At 42.5% G+C, this 16250-nt stretch overlaps 1 protein-coding gene and 1 pseudogene across 4 annotated transcripts in view; one reads left to right on the top strand and one right to left on the bottom strand.

Moving 5' to 3' along the window:
* Nucleotides 1–16250, top strand: part of APLP2 (amyloid beta precursor like protein 2) — a 72534-nt gene that overhangs the window by 41470 nt on the left and 14814 nt on the right. For 2 of the 4 annotated variants that reach the window (XM_003910965.4, XM_003910967.3), the window contains exons 4-10: nt 6660–6772; nt 7613–7809; nt 8295–8503; nt 9913–10080; nt 12987–13117; nt 14071–14145; nt 15345–15503. In XM_003910965.4, the coding sequence (XP_003911014.1) occupies nt 6660–6772; nt 7613–7809; nt 8295–8503; nt 9913–10080; nt 12987–13117; nt 14071–14145; nt 15345–15503 (1052 nt within the window). The remainder of the gene's footprint in view (nt 1–6659; nt 6773–7612; nt 7810–8294; nt 8504–9912; nt 10081–12986; nt 13118–14070; nt 14146–15344; nt 15504–16250) is intronic. The other 2 variants (XM_003910966.4, XM_009187669.3) reach the window with 1 other exon arrangement.
* Nucleotides 27–109, bottom strand: LOC116269959 (annotated as a pseudogene).

The raw sequence follows: 16250 nt of genomic DNA, 5'->3' as shown, positions 1-16250 counted from the left end.
TTTTTTTTTTTAAACTACAGGCCAGTTCCTTTATAGAAAAGTTTTCAATTAGCAATATTCACGCCTTGGATAAACCTCGTTGGCTACAATACTGCCACTGCACAAAGCTCAGTTCCTTTATAGAATGCCTTGCAATTTGTGTTTTTCTATGATCCTTTTGATGTATTCATTTTTGAGGGGAGTATCACAGAAGTGTTCTCACTGCATCACAGTAGGAGTTGTGCGATGCCAGTTTGTTTCATCACCGGCTAAGATGGTGTCCACATTCATTTGCTTTATTTTATACTCATTGTCTGCATTTGGCCAGTGGGGGCCCCTTTATGCTGGTTCCTGTGTCCTTTTAACATGTCCCTGTCATTCTTTGAGAACTTTACTTTCTGATACAAAAGATTCTCCAAGTCCATTCTGTATTTTCCCTACTCCACTCCTGGAGTTTGCTTTAAGACACCGTGGTTTCTTTTAGTGGGGAACGCTATTTTGAAATCCAGATCTGGGCCTTAGATGATTTGTTTTTTGTTTTTGGTAATTTTTGGACACAGATTTGGACAGGTAGTGTTATTGTGATATGAAAACTACGAAAGTTCTGATGTAATATCTACTTTGAAAACAAAACTGGTCTCAGCAGCTTTGAGGTGCTGCCTTCTGCGTTTGTACCTCGGTCTGTTGGCGTAGTTCACTTGTCCATTGCAGGTGGTCCTTTTACAAATCTTCTAGCCTTTGAGTTCATGACAGCCATCGACAGTTCACCCTGTTCCTGGTGTGGACCCTTGTGCAAGGTGAGTGTTCCACTCGTGTGAAGTAGCATGGATCCTTCACTTCTCTGAACCCTGTTTTCCCTGAAACATACCTCGAGTGACCACCTGGCCTCGTTACATAGGCTGTTTTCTCCCGCCTGGGTACAGCTTTTACCAGCTCCCTAAATTACATGGTTTTCCTGTTTGCACCTGGCATGTGCTTTTGTAGTAAATTTATTATTTAATTTTTGTAATTTTTAATTATTTTGGGTACACAGTAGGTGTCTGTATTTATGGAGTACATGAGATATTTTGATACAGGCATATAGTGTGTAATAGTCATGTCAGGGTATGTAGTAGATGTACTTATACGCATGGGTGTTGGTGTTGGAGGTTTCCTCAAGTAGGTAAACAGCCTTTGTTATTTATTCTGAAAGGAATTTCAGCAACTCTGAAAAAGCTCTAAAACCTGGATTGCTGCCACAGCACTGCTGGAAAGAAGTAGTAGGAAAGAAAAGCTGAATCACAGGGATGATTAGAAATTGGAGATAAATCCTAACTGCAGCTTAAATGAATATTGTATAGGTTAGGTTTTGCTATGTTGCCATATTCATTGATCAGCAAAAACAATAGAGCTTTATGTTTGTCCAGTGACTTAGGAAATTGTGGCAATTGTATTATACTTCACTGATTAAATTGAGGATGTTACCAGATTGGATATAAACTATTAAAGTGAGAGCAAACCATTTCAATGTTCTGTAAAACAGAGTAATACTGATCTGCCTAGGTTAATTTTTTTCCCTAGGAGCTTCTGATAAAAAATTGTAGCAAAGGCACAGAGTAGCAATGAAATGATAGAGCGGATGCTGGGATTGAAATGTGTTTCCTCTTTCAGTCTACTTTTTTAAAAGGGGTTTATTTTTCAATAAAAGAAGTTTGCACTGGGGGAAGGGGACAAAAGCAATTATTTTCAGTTTCTGTACTAAGTTAACTGTGATTAACATTTTGGAGTATAGATGAAAATTTTTTTCCTTGGATACACATGGAAATGTATATGCTTTTAAATGTTTTTTCCCTAAATGTGATTATACTACATATGCTCCTCTGTTTATTTTTGAAGTTCTGTTTATTTTTATTTGACATTTTTTGAGCTTTTATTATCATGTGCTACTTTTAGGGGTACGTACATCTTTGAATAAAAGATAAGGTTGGAAAGAAAAAAAGATAAAGTTGGCCTTAAGTAACTAACCTGAAGAAGGGGTTAGAGATATGCAGTGGGTTTGCTTTTGTTTGTTCAATGATTTTAAAAATTATTAAACGGCCATGGAAAAATGTCCATGTTAAATATGCACATAAGCCATGTTTCTTGTAACCCCTTAGTATTCTGTTGTATATATGTATTATCATTTAATTAATTCCCTCTTGATGGACCTTTAGGTTTGTTCTAGTTTTTTGATATTAATAACACGAATGAATATTTTAATTCATTTGCCTAGTTATTTCCCTAGGGTGTGTGTGTATTTTTTTTTTTTTTTTTTGAGACAGGGTCTCTGTCACCCAGTCTGGAGTGCAGTGGTGCGATCTTGGCTCACTGCAGGCTTTGTCCCGTGCACGTCCCCCGCCTCCACCCTGCAGCTGAGATTACAGGCATTCGCCACCGCGCCTGGCTAATTTTTACTATTTTTAGTGGAGACAGGGTTTCCTCATGTTGGCCAGGCTGGTCTTGAACTCCTGACCTCAAGTGATCCGCCTGCCTCAGCCTCATAAAGTGCTGGGATTACAGGCGTGAGCCACTGCCTCCAGACATCCTTAGGGTGTATTTTTAGAACTGGAATTGTTGAATCAAAGAGTACTGTTAAAAATAAAATGTGTGTGTGTGTGTGTGTATGTGTATGTGTATATATATATATATATTTAGGCCAGGCGTGGTGGCTCATGCCTGTAATCACAGCACTTTGGGAGGCTGGTACAGGAGGATCATTTGAGATCAGGAGTTCAGGACCAACCTGACCAACATGGTGAAACCCCGACTCCACTAAAAATAGTAAAAATTAGCTGGGCATGGTGGTGAACACCTGTAATGTCAGCTACTCAGGAGGCTGAAGCAGAAGAATTGCTTGAACCTGGGAGGCAGAGGATGCAGTGAGCCGAGACTGCGCCACTGTACTCCAGCCTGGGTGATGGTATGAGACTCCATTTAAAAAAAAAAAAAAGTTAAATTTTAGAATTTAGTTGGTTTTCAAATTCAGTGGTGTTCTTTTTTGATTTTTAGAGATCAGACAGATTGACTCAGTCATGGAATAGCTGAAGATTAGTGGCATTTAATTTTATGGTTTAGCATGGAATTATTTTATTAAATTTTTGGCATTTCCAAAAAGGTTTTGATTTTAAACTTTAATTCTGAAATATTATACCAAGCATCCTGAAGAGATAAAACATAATGTGATGGTTGCTCATATGCTCACCCTCCTGATTGCAGTTCTTCGATGTTCTGTCATGTTTGCTTCATCTCCATCTTTTTTTTTTGAGACGGAGTCTTTGTTGCCCAGGCTGGAGTGCAGTGGCATGATCTTGGCTCACTGCAACCTCAGCCTCCTGAGTAGCTGGAATTACAGGCGCATGCCACCATGCCTGGCTAATTTTTGTATTTTTAGTAGAGACGGGGTTTCACCATGCTGGCCAGGCTGGTCTCAAACTCAGTTCTTTTGCAACATTTACATGCATCTATAAACAATGTTTTTGTGTTTTAAAATTTACATTAATGGCATCATACTGTACCTGACCTTTCACAACTTGCTTTTACTTTGCATCATTTTTTAGTTTATCCAAGGTGTTGTGTAGATTTAGTTAAAGGTTGTAGTATTTCTGATCGGGCACGGTGGCTCATGCCTGTAATCCCAGCACTTAGGGAGGCCAAGGCAGGTGGATCACAAGGTCAGTAGATCAAGACCATCCTGGCTAACATGGTGAAAACCCGTCTCTCTACTAAAAACACAAAAAATTAGCCAGGTGTGGTGGCACGCACCTGTAGTCCCAGCTACTTGGGAGGCTGAGACAGGAGAATTGCTTGAACCCGGGAGGCAGAGGTTGTAGTGAGCTGAGATTACGCCACTGTACTCCAGCCTGGACAACAGAGCCACAACAGATACTCCATCTCAAAAACAAAAACAAACCAAAAAAGTTGTAGTGTTTATATAGAATATAGATTAGTAGTGAAATTGCTGCTTTAAATTTTTTTTGATGTTGCAATTGTACATTTAAAAGTGAGGTTTTACAAATTAAAGTGCATTAAGTGTTGCTTAAAAATAAATTGCTTTATGAGTGTGGTTGTATAGTTCGTATAAAACTAATTACCCAAGACTTGAGAGTAACATTAACATCAGTAATGCCTACCAGATATCAGTTTCTGTTTTTATTTTAAACAACAAACTCAAACGTGGAACAGCAGTTTCTGTTCTAAGCTTTTCTTGTTGTATAGATTATGTCATTTAGTCCCCACAAGATAAAGAAATCGAGGGACAGAAAGGTTAAGTAACTTGGCTAAGATTACCCTCTTAGTAAATGACAGTGCTGAGATTGAACCCTGGCATTCAACCCTACATATACTTTTCCTTAAGTATACACTTCTGTTGCTTTTTGTCATAAATGAACAAATATAAAAATGGCCTAGTTAATTCAGAATAATCACATTAAACCATGTGAGTTGGTGGTTGGATGTCAGACTTGAAGTGATTTCTACTTAGATTATTAGGGTTGTTTGTCCCCGTAGAGGCAGATTCTAGCTTACCATTGGTGTTTTTGCTATTTTTAAGCAGTGATTATAAGTCTAGTTGATTGCTAAAGCCTGTATGCAGGTACTGCCTCCCCTAGAGCCTTTGGGGTCCTCAAGGGTAGCAGTGTGTCAAGCTCACTTTCGCATTCCTGCTTCAGTGTCACATTGAGCTGTTTGATCCCCAAATCCCTGTGCTAGCAGTGCTGAGAAACGCCACTGCCATTTGTAACGCTGTTTTCATGTGGGGGGACTGCTACACTGCTACAGCTTGTTATGTCAGGAGCCCGTCTTCCCATACTTACCACATCAGCAACTCCCTTCCTCTTACCACTGGGGCAATAGAAAGACTGACTTGAGTGCTTGAGCCTGAGGCCCAAGGCAGAGGATCCTGAGAGACCCATCCATGATGGCGAGGCTGGGGTGGGTCTGTATAGACTTCCCACTAGCTGAGCCTAAGCCCTTTCTTAGACCACATTACTTTCTCATGATATTTTCAGGGTTTTCCCCTCTTAACCTCAGAGGTTCCCGTGCCTGCTGCATCTTCCTGCCTCTGCTTCCTGCATCTCTCCCTGGGCTAAGCACACTTCTCTCCCTCTCTTTCTCTTCCTCTACACTGTGTGGAGCACATGGCAGACGTATGCGCAGTGCAGATTACTGAGCCTCACCTTACACTGCTGGATCAGAGCCTTGGGGTGACCATCCAGTGATGTGTATATTATATGTTTCTAACGTTTTCTTGTGGCAAGTTACAAACATGGCCAAACAAGACGATGGTACTGTTCACCCTCACGTACTGGTTGCCCAGCTGTGTAACCGTCATCAGTTCATGAGCCACTCTTCCTCCTTCTATAGGCCCACTCCCTCACAACCCTAATTATTTGGAAACAAATCAGATACCACTTTTGTTCCTTGTAAATAAACAGCTATGTGTATCTTTCTCCCAACTTTTGGGGATAAGTTTTAGAAAATGTAATAGTGAATACCTTTATACCCTTTACCTAGATTCTCCAATTTTGCCTGCTGTTTTTCTCTCTCTGCATCTCATATATATTTTTGTGTTGCTAAACCATTTGAAAATAAGTTGAGCTACCATGACAGTTCATTTCTAAGTATTTCAGCTGGTTTCTCCTAAGAGCCAGGGACATTCTTCTATATATAATGACAATACAGTTGTCATGTTTGGGAAATTTTCCTGAGTGTCCAACTAGTGTTTTTTATATCTTCCTTTTTAAAAGGATCACATACTACATTTCATCTAGAATCGTTCCCTAGTCTGTCTTTAAAAACAAAAACTTTCATTACAATGATATTTTTTAAGAGTCCATGCCATTTGTTTAACATAATATCCCTGAATTTGGATTTGTCTTATTGTTTCAGCATGATTAGATTCAAATGACATATATTTTGGCAGAAACGCTGTGTAGGTGATATAGCCTTTTGTAGGACGTCACACATACCAGTTTGCTCATTATCAGTATGTTAAATTGGTTGTGTTATCTGGCTAAGGTAGTTTTCCAAGGCTTCCCACTGTAAAGGCCCCTTTGTAATTAATCGTTGATTATTCTTACTGGATTCATTTATTACATTGTGTTTTGTCTGAAGTAAGATTCATCTGTACTTCAGTAGAACAGCCGGTTTTAGTTTCTTCGGCGTTTTTCATGTGGGGGGACTGCTACACTGCTACAGCTTGTTATGTCAGGAGCCCATCTTCCCATACTTACCACGTCAGCAACTCCCTTCCTCTTACCACTGGAGCGATAGAATATTGGCAGAAATACGGAATAGAAATAGAATATGGGCAGAAATACGGAAGTGAGAGCCATGGAGAGAGAGTAGCTGTGTGTTTGAGGTGGGCATGGTGGCGATCCTGTTATATTCCCCGTCACGTGTTGCTGTAGCCCTGCAGCGGGGCTGCAGTCAGGGGGCTTTTCAGAGGTCCCTGGCATCATGGCTCTTGACAGATTGGTGAGTTCTTGTGGCTGCTTGGCTAGAACTGTACTGTCCAGTCAGCCTTTGAAGGTATGAGATGTGCACCTGCTCGTATACATTAGACTGCTCCTGGCTATGTAAACTATCATCACAAACTTCAGTGAGAGGCATTTTCACCTTGAAATTGTGGTCAGATCCACTTTGACAAAGGTTCTCTTTTCCAGTGGGTGAATTTGTAAGTGATGTTCTGCTAGTTCCAGAAAAGTGCCAGTTTTTCCACAAAGAGCGGATGGAGGTGTGCGAGAATCACCAGCACTGGCACACAGTAGTCAAAGAGGTAAGAGAACTGAGCAGGGGAGTCAGCTGTTGTTGTATCTATTAGGAGAGAAGATAGCAGTTTTCTCCAAATCTCACCATGCTTTTCAGTTACTTTTGTTTTCCCCTTATCTCCTTAAGATTTATAATTACTTCTGTCTTATAAGTTAGAAATTTTTGGGAGAGAAGTACGTATTTGTATAGGAGAGTTCAGCGTTGACAGTCCAGCTTCTGAAGTTGAGGATGTTAAGGAGGTGGCTGAGCGAGAATATTGTGTGCTGCTGGTGAGGCTCCCAGGAAACCATCCTAACCCTAAGGCCTGCATGGAAATCACCAGTTATAGAAAATGTGGGTCTGGACATATGCACAGGCAGGATTGCATGCCATCTCACTTTTCTGGTGGTGAGAAATACCCTTTCTTGTCTTCTGTAACATGGTTGGCTCTGCTTTTTTGTCAGTAATCTTCCTTTGATCAAATACTGAAGTAGTGCTTGCACCAGTGATGAATATAAATTAACATTGACCACCTTATCTGGTTTTGGTCATTATTAGAAGAAAAAGTCTCTTTTCCTGACTTGTTTCCACGTTTGGGATTTCAGTATTTTTGGACCAGATCATGTTTCCCCATGATCTGGGGATTAATTAAATCTTATTAACATGTATAAATTAACATGTATAAATTAACATGTATAAATCTTACAATAATATTACAATTTTTTGACAGAAAATTTACATGTTCATAAGAGAAAGCATTGCGAAGTGGTTTGATACGGGTTTATTTTGGATGAGGGTAGAGATCAGAGTATATTTGACTATATTTACTCTGGAATATGTTCTGATATGGTCTGTGGGTTTATTTTAGGCATGTCTGACTCAGGGAATGACCTTATATAGCTACGGCATGCTGCTCCCATGTGGGGTAGACCAGTTCCATGGCACTGAATATGTGTGCTGCCCTCAGACAAAGATTATTGAGTCTGTGTCAAAAGAAGAGGAGGAAGAGGAGGAGGAAGAGGAAGAAGAAGAAGATGAAGAGGAAGACTATGATATTTATAAAAGGTAACTTCTACTTTGAGCTGTGAAGTCATTTTGCCTTTTTGTTAACCCTTCTGTAAAGATGGCTGCTGGCTGCTAGTCCCTCACTTCTGGATAAGCTGGGCATTCCTTTGTGTTCTGCTAGAGTTGATTAAGCTTACATTTCATTCTAGCCATCGCCAGTCACAGGAATACCTGTGACTTTTGTGTTTACATCATTCTGGGCTGTGTTATTTTCTGCAGGTTACTATGATATTTTTTAAGAGTCCACGCCATTTGTTTAACATAATATTCCTGAATTTGGATTTGTCTTACTGTTTTATCATGATTAGATTCAAATGCTTCCCGTTTGCTGATGTAGCTGGGCTCAGAGTCTTAGTGGCACAGTGAAATGTGCATTGAGCTTATTTCCTGCCTCTGTTTTTGTGTTTCAGAATAGAGACGGGACTCATTGTTGTGCTTTGCACATAGGAGTTATTAACCTTCCTTTTTTCTATTTTGGCCTTCAGTGAATTTCCTACTGAAGCAGATCTGGAAGATTTCACAGAAGCAGCTGTGGATGAGGATGATGAGGATGAGGAAGAAGGGGAGGAAGTAGTGGAAGACCGAGATTACTACTACGACACCTTTAAAGGAGATGACTACAATGAGGAGAACCCCACTGAACCCAACAGCGATGGCCCCATGTCAGACAAGGAAATTACTCACGATGTCAAAGGTAACCGCATGTAGAGCCATGGCTTTGAAATCCACATGGTAATTATTCACTTAGACTTTTGCATTGTGTCTGTTACAGGTAAGTCAGTCATAGAAGGAAAGATGTGGTATCTCTGCACTGAAGGTGAGTTCAGCTCTTCAGTGCAGTGAGGGTGCCGTCTTAACAAAGTGGGCAGGCAGGCACATCCAGGGAGAGGTGTAGGATTGAATTAGAGAACAAGGACTAGAGAGTAAGACAGACAGCATAGTCCGCCCTTCAGCAGGATTCTTCCACGTTCAGCCTAAAATACTCCCTCCCCAAGGGAAGCTCCCCTCTTTGATACCACTCAAGTCCTGGCCTCCTAGAATAGAACTGGCTTGCCTGGTTTTTCTTTTCCTGCGTTTGTTCTAATCTGTAGGCTGCCCTATTTGTCCAGATGTTTTAGTTGGGAGGGTGAAATTTATTGACCTGCTGGTAACAAATTAGGGCCTGCAGTTTTTTTTCATCTTGCCAATTAAAACAAGAAAAGGTTGCAGTAGTTCCAGAGCCAGTAACATGCAGCCTCCTGCTGATTGTATATTTGAAAGCAATTAAGAGCTGAAGAATTATTTAGGACCCAAGTTGGGGGAAATTACTTAACCAGTTGAGAAGTTTATGATTTGCCTTAGAGAACGTAAAAATGGGAAACAAGGCTGGGCGCGGTGGCTCAAGCCTGTAATCCCAGCACTTTGGGAGGCTGAGACGGGCGGATCACAAGGTCAGGAGATTGAGACCATCCTGGCTAACATGGTGAAACCCCGTCTCTACTAAAAAATACAAAAAACTAGCTGGGTGAGGTTGCTGGCATCTGTAGTCCCAGCTACTCGGGAGGCTGAGGCAGGAGAATGGCGTAAACCCAGGAGGTGGAGCTTGCAGTGAGCTGAGATCCGGCCACTGCACTCCAGCCTGGGTGACAGAGCAAGGCTCTGTCTCAAAAAAAAAAAAAAAAACAAAAAAAAAAAAACGGGGAACAATTGTCTGTTCTAAATGCTTTAGTCTTTACTCCGGTATCACCACTTAAAACAGCCTTTCCACTCACATTGTCTCCTGAATAGACAAACGAGGCAGATAACTCCACTGAACAGATCAGAAATGCGAGGCTCTCACAGCTGTGAGACAAAGGGATTGCTCTACGTCAATCTAAACTTAGATCTAGACTCCAGAGGGTGCCAAAAAAATACCCCAGTTCCTAAATGTCTCTACTCCATGGGGAAGCAACTTGTCCTCAGCAAGGCTGGCCTGAGCTGGAGCATTCTGCCAGCCAGGGCCTCTGGGCTCTGTCCTGTCTCAGGCCTCCCCCAGCCCATTCCCCGGCTTGCTGGCCTGTAGCATTTTGAAACATTTGACGTCACTGCCTCTATCCTGCTGACACTCTGACCGTTTTCACACAGCTGTCTGCTCCCAGGAGGCGATGACGGGGCCCTGCCGGGCCGTGATGCCTCGTTGGTACTTCGACCTCTCCAAGGGAAAGTGTGTGCGCTTTATATATGGCGGCTGCGGCGGCAACAGGAACAATTTTGAGTCTGAGGATTATTGTATGGCTGTGTGTAAAGCGATGAGTAAGTCCCGCCTTGCGGGGGTCCTGTGCGGCAGCACCGTCCTGTCCGGCGTCCGTCTCCCCGCCGTCCTCGTGGCTGCATCTGTGTGGTGTCCCTGCCCACTCGGGTGTTTGCTGTCAGTCGTCTTCCCCTCATCTTTGTGCTTTCTAGGTCTAGGCTTTGCTCTCCTTCCGGCAGTGGTAAGCTCAATTCTCATGTCCTGTGCTCACCGTGTGTCTGGTGGTGCTCAGTGGTGGTGGTGCGCACCCGCCTTGGTATAGCGGGCAGCACGGCCAGGGGCTTGTCCTTTCTCGTCCGGCTTTGGAGTCTGCAGGCCCCGGGCCACTGTAGTGTTGGTGGGGGAAGGCAGCTGTGCCTTGGGCTGGCTCTAGCTCAGAGGCACTGAACATTCCTGTCTTTGAACTGCCCTGTCTCTGACCCCTGTGATGCATGCCAGCTCACGAGATGCCTGCTCTTGAAAGGAGCGACAATGAAGTACTTTGGGCAGTCTAGAATATGGAAATATCTTGCATAATGCACTCTAGAAGAGAGCTAGCAGCCAAGTGGTAGTGACTCACTGTGTTGCTTCAATATTGTGCACCCGGGTCACACAGCTTTAGGAAGTGAGAGGATTTCAGTTGGTGTGTGCTTTGGTGTGACGGGAAGGTCAGTGGTTCAGTTGAGTTGGGTTTATGCTGGACGTTGGTAGGAAGAGTTTCTACCAAGAGTTTCCCTTTTCTCCATGGCTACTCCTTTTTCTCGTTAAGCGCTTCAGTCTCTCACCTTGCAGCACTAACCTACACATTAGGAAGATCCTCAGGCCAGACCGTTTTTCTTGGTTCCTACTCTGGAATTTGTTGGAATAATAATTTGCTATGAAGGATTTGGCTATAGCTCTGATGGATTTTCATTCAAATCTCTTCATGTTCCCTCTTCCTTCTACCAAAAGATCTTTCACATCTTAATGTAATACGGCAATGCTTTGAGTGCTTCCCTTCCAACTCCAGGAAAGCTGATTTATTCTGTAACAGTTGAAAGGTGAAATAAAAAGAGTCCTTAGGGAACCTTGGTGAATAAACTTTGCGTTTTCAGGAAAGATTCAGAAATAGAAATTATTGTGAGACTTACTACTTTGTAAAACTTGGGCTGAAGCCTGAGGAATCCCAGTGAGTGTGGAGGTGGTGATCTCTACCTGAAGGGTCAGCTAGGAAGTGCTGTGAGACATGATGGAGTGGCAGGTCTGTAAAACTGTTTGCTGTGGCTTGGGTAAGATTTGCCTCGGAGAAGCAGTGTTCATGCTCTGTGGGGCCTCTGCCTGGAGGGCTTTGCAGGTTGAGAAGCATCAGGTTTCCTTCCAGTGGGAACGTTTTTGTTCTTCTTTGAAGGGACTGAGGCTGGCGGATGTGCCGGCTTCGTGATCACGTGTGTGATTCCACAGGGACCCAGGGTGTCTTCAGAAAAAAGCCTTTCAGCCCACTGTCCTCTCCACTCTGGTCCCAGGGAGGGTGGAAGCAGCCTGTGTTTGCCGTTATCTTTATCCAGTCCAGCTATATGAACCAAAGGCTCCGTCTCCAGCGCTCAGGCCTTTACAGCACAGGCATGTGTCGCTGATCCGCACGATGGGCTGCAGCGCTTGAAATTCTCCTTCACTGAGCCTCCGAGTGCCTTGGGGAATGGCGTTTACTAAGTTATAGATTCTCATTTAGTTAATCTGAAAGTGGGATATTGACATCCTTTTAAAACTTACATAGGGCTCATATTCTTCATGACTTTAGTTGTCATGTTTAGTTCTGTTAAACAAAAGATGCTTCCGACAGAAAAAGTTGAACTGGCTGGCTAATTTGTAGCTCTATTCATCAATTATACAGTTGTTTTAATGTATTAAAATGATGCAATTCTAGAAATTAGGTGAATTTGCTTCTGAATTAAAAATCGGTTGAATCTTGGCATTCACTCTCCACTTAGCTCTGAAATTGTGTCATAATCTACCAAGCAAGTCCACACCAGCTTGGGAAATCTTGTATGAATTAGGCTAGTAAGGGTTACCTTAGGTATGTCTTGAGAGGCTGACTGAGTAAACTTGCCATCTTAGTCGTTTCCCTTATCAGGCTAAATTCCGTCGTGCAGACACTCACTTGCTTGGGCCCTATAAGAGATTATGCCCATCCAGCAGGCGGGGGTGCTCCAATAGACCTGTGCTCTGGGGAACGCTTGGGAAGCCCTATTGGTCAGCGTCATGGATCAAAAAGCCCTATCTTCATATCGGTGAAAGGTGTCCTTGTCAAATAGAGCAACTTAGTTTTACCTTTGTTGGTTCTGTCACTTTGGTGGCGCTGAGAGTCCTTCAGTGATACTGAAAACTCAAAACTACAGCTGGCGTGATTGGGACTTTCTCTACCCAGCGTGTATGCAAAGAACATTCAGTTGAGCCTGTTTTCCATTGTAAATTAAGACTCAAAGATAGCCAGAAGAGTGGAGGTTCCTGAGTAATAAATTTCTTCAAAAATAGGGAATTGCATAAAAGTGCCTCTACAGGGTCTGATTTCTGCGCTTGTCTCTGTTCAGATGCTCAGTTATGATGAATAAAGTAGCTATTGTTTAGGTTTCCAGGGTTCGAGCACTGAAGGGAAGGTATAGAAGAAACCACCTCTTTTTCGGCCCTGAGGTCTTAAGTAGATGCCTCATTGGTGCTGTAGCTGCCAATAAATTGCTGTATTAGCATGGTCTGACATGGTTGATGGATGTTGTGTAAGGAAGATTGCCCACTGTAATCTAACCAAGTGAAGTCTTGGCAGATAGCAGCGCCCTGCACTTAGAGAATGCCACAAAACAATTTGAGTCCGTTCTGCAGGTCCTGAGCTGGGTTTTCTTCCTAGAGCACAGTGCACCTGATCCCAAAGAGAACTCCCTCTGTAATTTTGTTTCAGTTCCTCCAACTCCTCTGCCAACCAATGATGTTGATGTGTATTTCGAGACCTCCGCAGATGACAATGAGCATGCTCGCTTCCAGAAGGCTAAGGAGCAGCTGGAGATTCGGCACCGCAACCGAATGGACAGGGTAAACCTCGACAGTTCCTTCATCTTCATGGCACTTGGCTCTGGGTAGCATGGTTCTCATAGATGAAGAAGAGTAATAGCTTCTCCTAGATTGTCGTGCTGATGTGTAAGGACTGGTGAGGCAGGAGAGAGTTACCAGTGGAGCTGCCTTCTGGGTGAACTTCTTCCCCACCTGCATCTGGATCATAGTATAATTACCCCCTGAGCACTCAGCATGTCCCAGACACTCTGCTGAGTACTTCCTATACCGTTATCTGCCCCTTTTTTTGGGCTATTAACTTGCTTTAAAATTTATTTTATTTTAAAGAAGGAAACTTTGTATCGCTGTTATCAATAAAAAGCGAGTACTATTTGCCGTGAGAAGAAAGTGACCAACCATACAAATGTATTAGATGAAAGCAAACATGTCCAAATACATGCTAGCTAGATACTGCTGTCGTGGAAGGTTCTGTGTCTCAGGGATGTTTCTTTTCCTTTAAAAGGGTTATAAGAGAGCAGCAGGAACACCCAAGTGCATCTTTTCTTTTGGATTTACTCAGGATTGGAAGAGAATTGAAAAGGGAATGTCTTGCTAGGCCTAAGCTCCACCCCAATCCCACACAGTCCCATGTTGGGCTTACAGTTTGAAAAATGCTCATTGTTTTATCCACATCAGCTCTGAAAAGTAGGTATTAACCTCAATTTTTTTGGTGAGGAGACTAAGACACAGAGACTTTTAAATAACTTACCCAAGGTTATGTAACAAAGAGGTCATGGAATTGAGGCTCCATCTGGGGATAGTTGAGGCCTAGAACCTTCTGAGGCAGTAACAATGCTAAGCTCATAAGGGATCGTGTGATTGGTTTCCTTTTGTAGTTTCCTATTAGATTTAGCATCTGACGATATTTTTAGAAAATGGAGGCGTTGTTTCAGGGTACTAATCACTGCTGACAGTGTTTCTGACCTTTGTTCTAGGTAAAGAAGGAATGGGAAGAGGCAGAGCTTCAAGCGAAGAACCTCCCCAAAGCAGAGAGGCAGACTCTGATTCAGGTAAGATGCTTTCTCCAGGGACGTAGCTTTCAGCCTCACCATTGGAAAATACGGTCAGAGCCCCATTCCCAACGAAGTTAGAATTGGACACCGCCTCCTTTTAGGTGAGGGCTTACAAGGAAGTTGCAGCTGGCCTATTTTTCTTTTTCACCTCACGTATTGCTCACCTGTGGTAGAAGAAAACCAAACCCGCACCAGAGCACACCTAATTCATGCCAGAAGGTAACCTTAGCTCAGCTGCCTCTTGTTAGTTCTGCTTTCCTGGCAAAAGTCCTCTGCCAATTTCAACCTTAGACTGTGACTTGTTTTTCAGCAGTACTGAATTTTTTTAAGACTAATTGAAAGTCAAAGGATAGAAAATAAAGATCTCTGATACAATTCATCTCTAACTTTGTCGACTATAACTAAAATCATAGCAGCAAACTGCATTCCTCTTCAGTAGAAGAGTGTTGCTAGGAATAGGGATAGCAATTTCCAGGACTGATTTGGTTTTTACAAAACTGATTGTGTAAATTTTAAATCATTTTATGTTTAGCTGAAATATCTTTCCTCCAAATGTCAACACTTTAATAAAGTATTAAAAGTAATTTTAACAACCTTTTTTATTGATCACTTAGAATATCTAACAATTTTAATTCCTACAGAAGCCAATGCATTTTGTTCAGGGAAATTTAGTTCAGCAGGCTTAAACTACCTGTAAACCTGGCCGGATACCTCACAGATAACGTGCGCTTCATGATTTTATTGACAGTAATGGCAAAAACCACAATTACTTTTGCACCAACCTAATGACAGGAATGCTTCAACAGAACTTACCACGTAACTCCCATTGGTCAGTGGTCTCAGGGTTTGGAAGTTGGTGCCTTGCTGCAATGTGGGAAGGACAGTGTTCCTTTTTTTATAGTGCATATTGAGGCCTTGGGCTTGCAGGCACTAGCACTTTCAGTTGTAAATATATTAAAGAAGCCCTCTGACACTGAGATTTAACTTGCTGTCTTTAAAGAAGGAAGTAATTCTCCTGATAGAAGTAGAATGAAGGTAGAATGAAGTAGACTGTGGATCCTACCCTTGCTCCACTCTCCGAACCTGTTACTGTCTTGCATGGGCACTGACAGGAGAAGCACTGGGGTCTAAGGTTGCTTGCCTATGCTTCCTCTGGGTGCCACAAATCATATGTGGTTCCTGCTCTCTTGGTTTAGCACTTCCAAGCCATGGTTAAAGCTTTAGAGAAGGAAGCAGCCAGTGAGAAGCAGCAGCTGGTGGAGACCCACCTGGCCCGAGTGGAGGCTATGCTGAACGACCGCCGTCGGATGGCTCTGGAGAACTACCTGGCTGCCTTGCAGTCTGACCCACCACGGGTGAGTCACAGACAGAGCCAAATCATTGATGAGTCCTGCGCCTATTGCTGCCTGTCCTGAGGTGGTGTATGTAGGGGACCAGTGTATGACACTCAGGTCAGTAAAAGTGACATTTGTATGACAAGTTCTGGCAAAGCTGAAGCTAAGAAAAGACGATTAGGGAGGAAAAGGTATTACATTCTAATATCTGCGTATATAAGCTAAGCATGACATCGCTTTATGCCTGTGTATACCACCTGTGATGTGAAAGTGTTTTACACTAGAAAAGTATAACCTCGGGAAATTGATTGGTAATTATCCAGTTATTGAACTTCCTTTCAAAGAATGGAAACATGCTTTTCATGAAGACTTTTGAAGAAGTTACATTGTAAATAAGATTATGAAGAAAGGGGTAAAGTAATTTCTTCTGAAACTCTTGTGTGAGTGGTCTCAAATGATTTTGTCCCTTAACACTAACCTGCCTTGCTTTGGGGGATGGAAAGAATTAGGATATTTGTATCCTTAAGTAAGCCAGTTAAAGTCTTCTCTCTTTGGGAGACACAGGAGACTACCTAGCTTGTAATTCAGACGTCAGAGGCTGAGCCAGGAAAAAGGACAGATCTGAAGAGAATAGTGAGCTGGAGATTCTGGAAAATACTGTATGTTAAGGAGCCGATATAACTTCAGAACTTAGTTTTGCTATTTTACCTAGACAGTTTTTTAGTTACTTGGTAAGCTAAAAAAGCTTTCAGAGTTACAGCTTTCATT

Source organism: Papio anubis, chromosome 12, assembly GCF_008728515.1.
Source record: "Papio anubis isolate 15944 chromosome 12, Panubis1.0, whole genome shotgun sequence".
Taxonomy (NCBI): domain Eukaryota; kingdom Metazoa; phylum Chordata; class Mammalia; order Primates; family Cercopithecidae; genus Papio; species Papio anubis.
The sequence above is the reverse complement of the archived record's forward strand: the minus strand, read 5'-3'. Positions and strand labels throughout refer to the sequence as shown.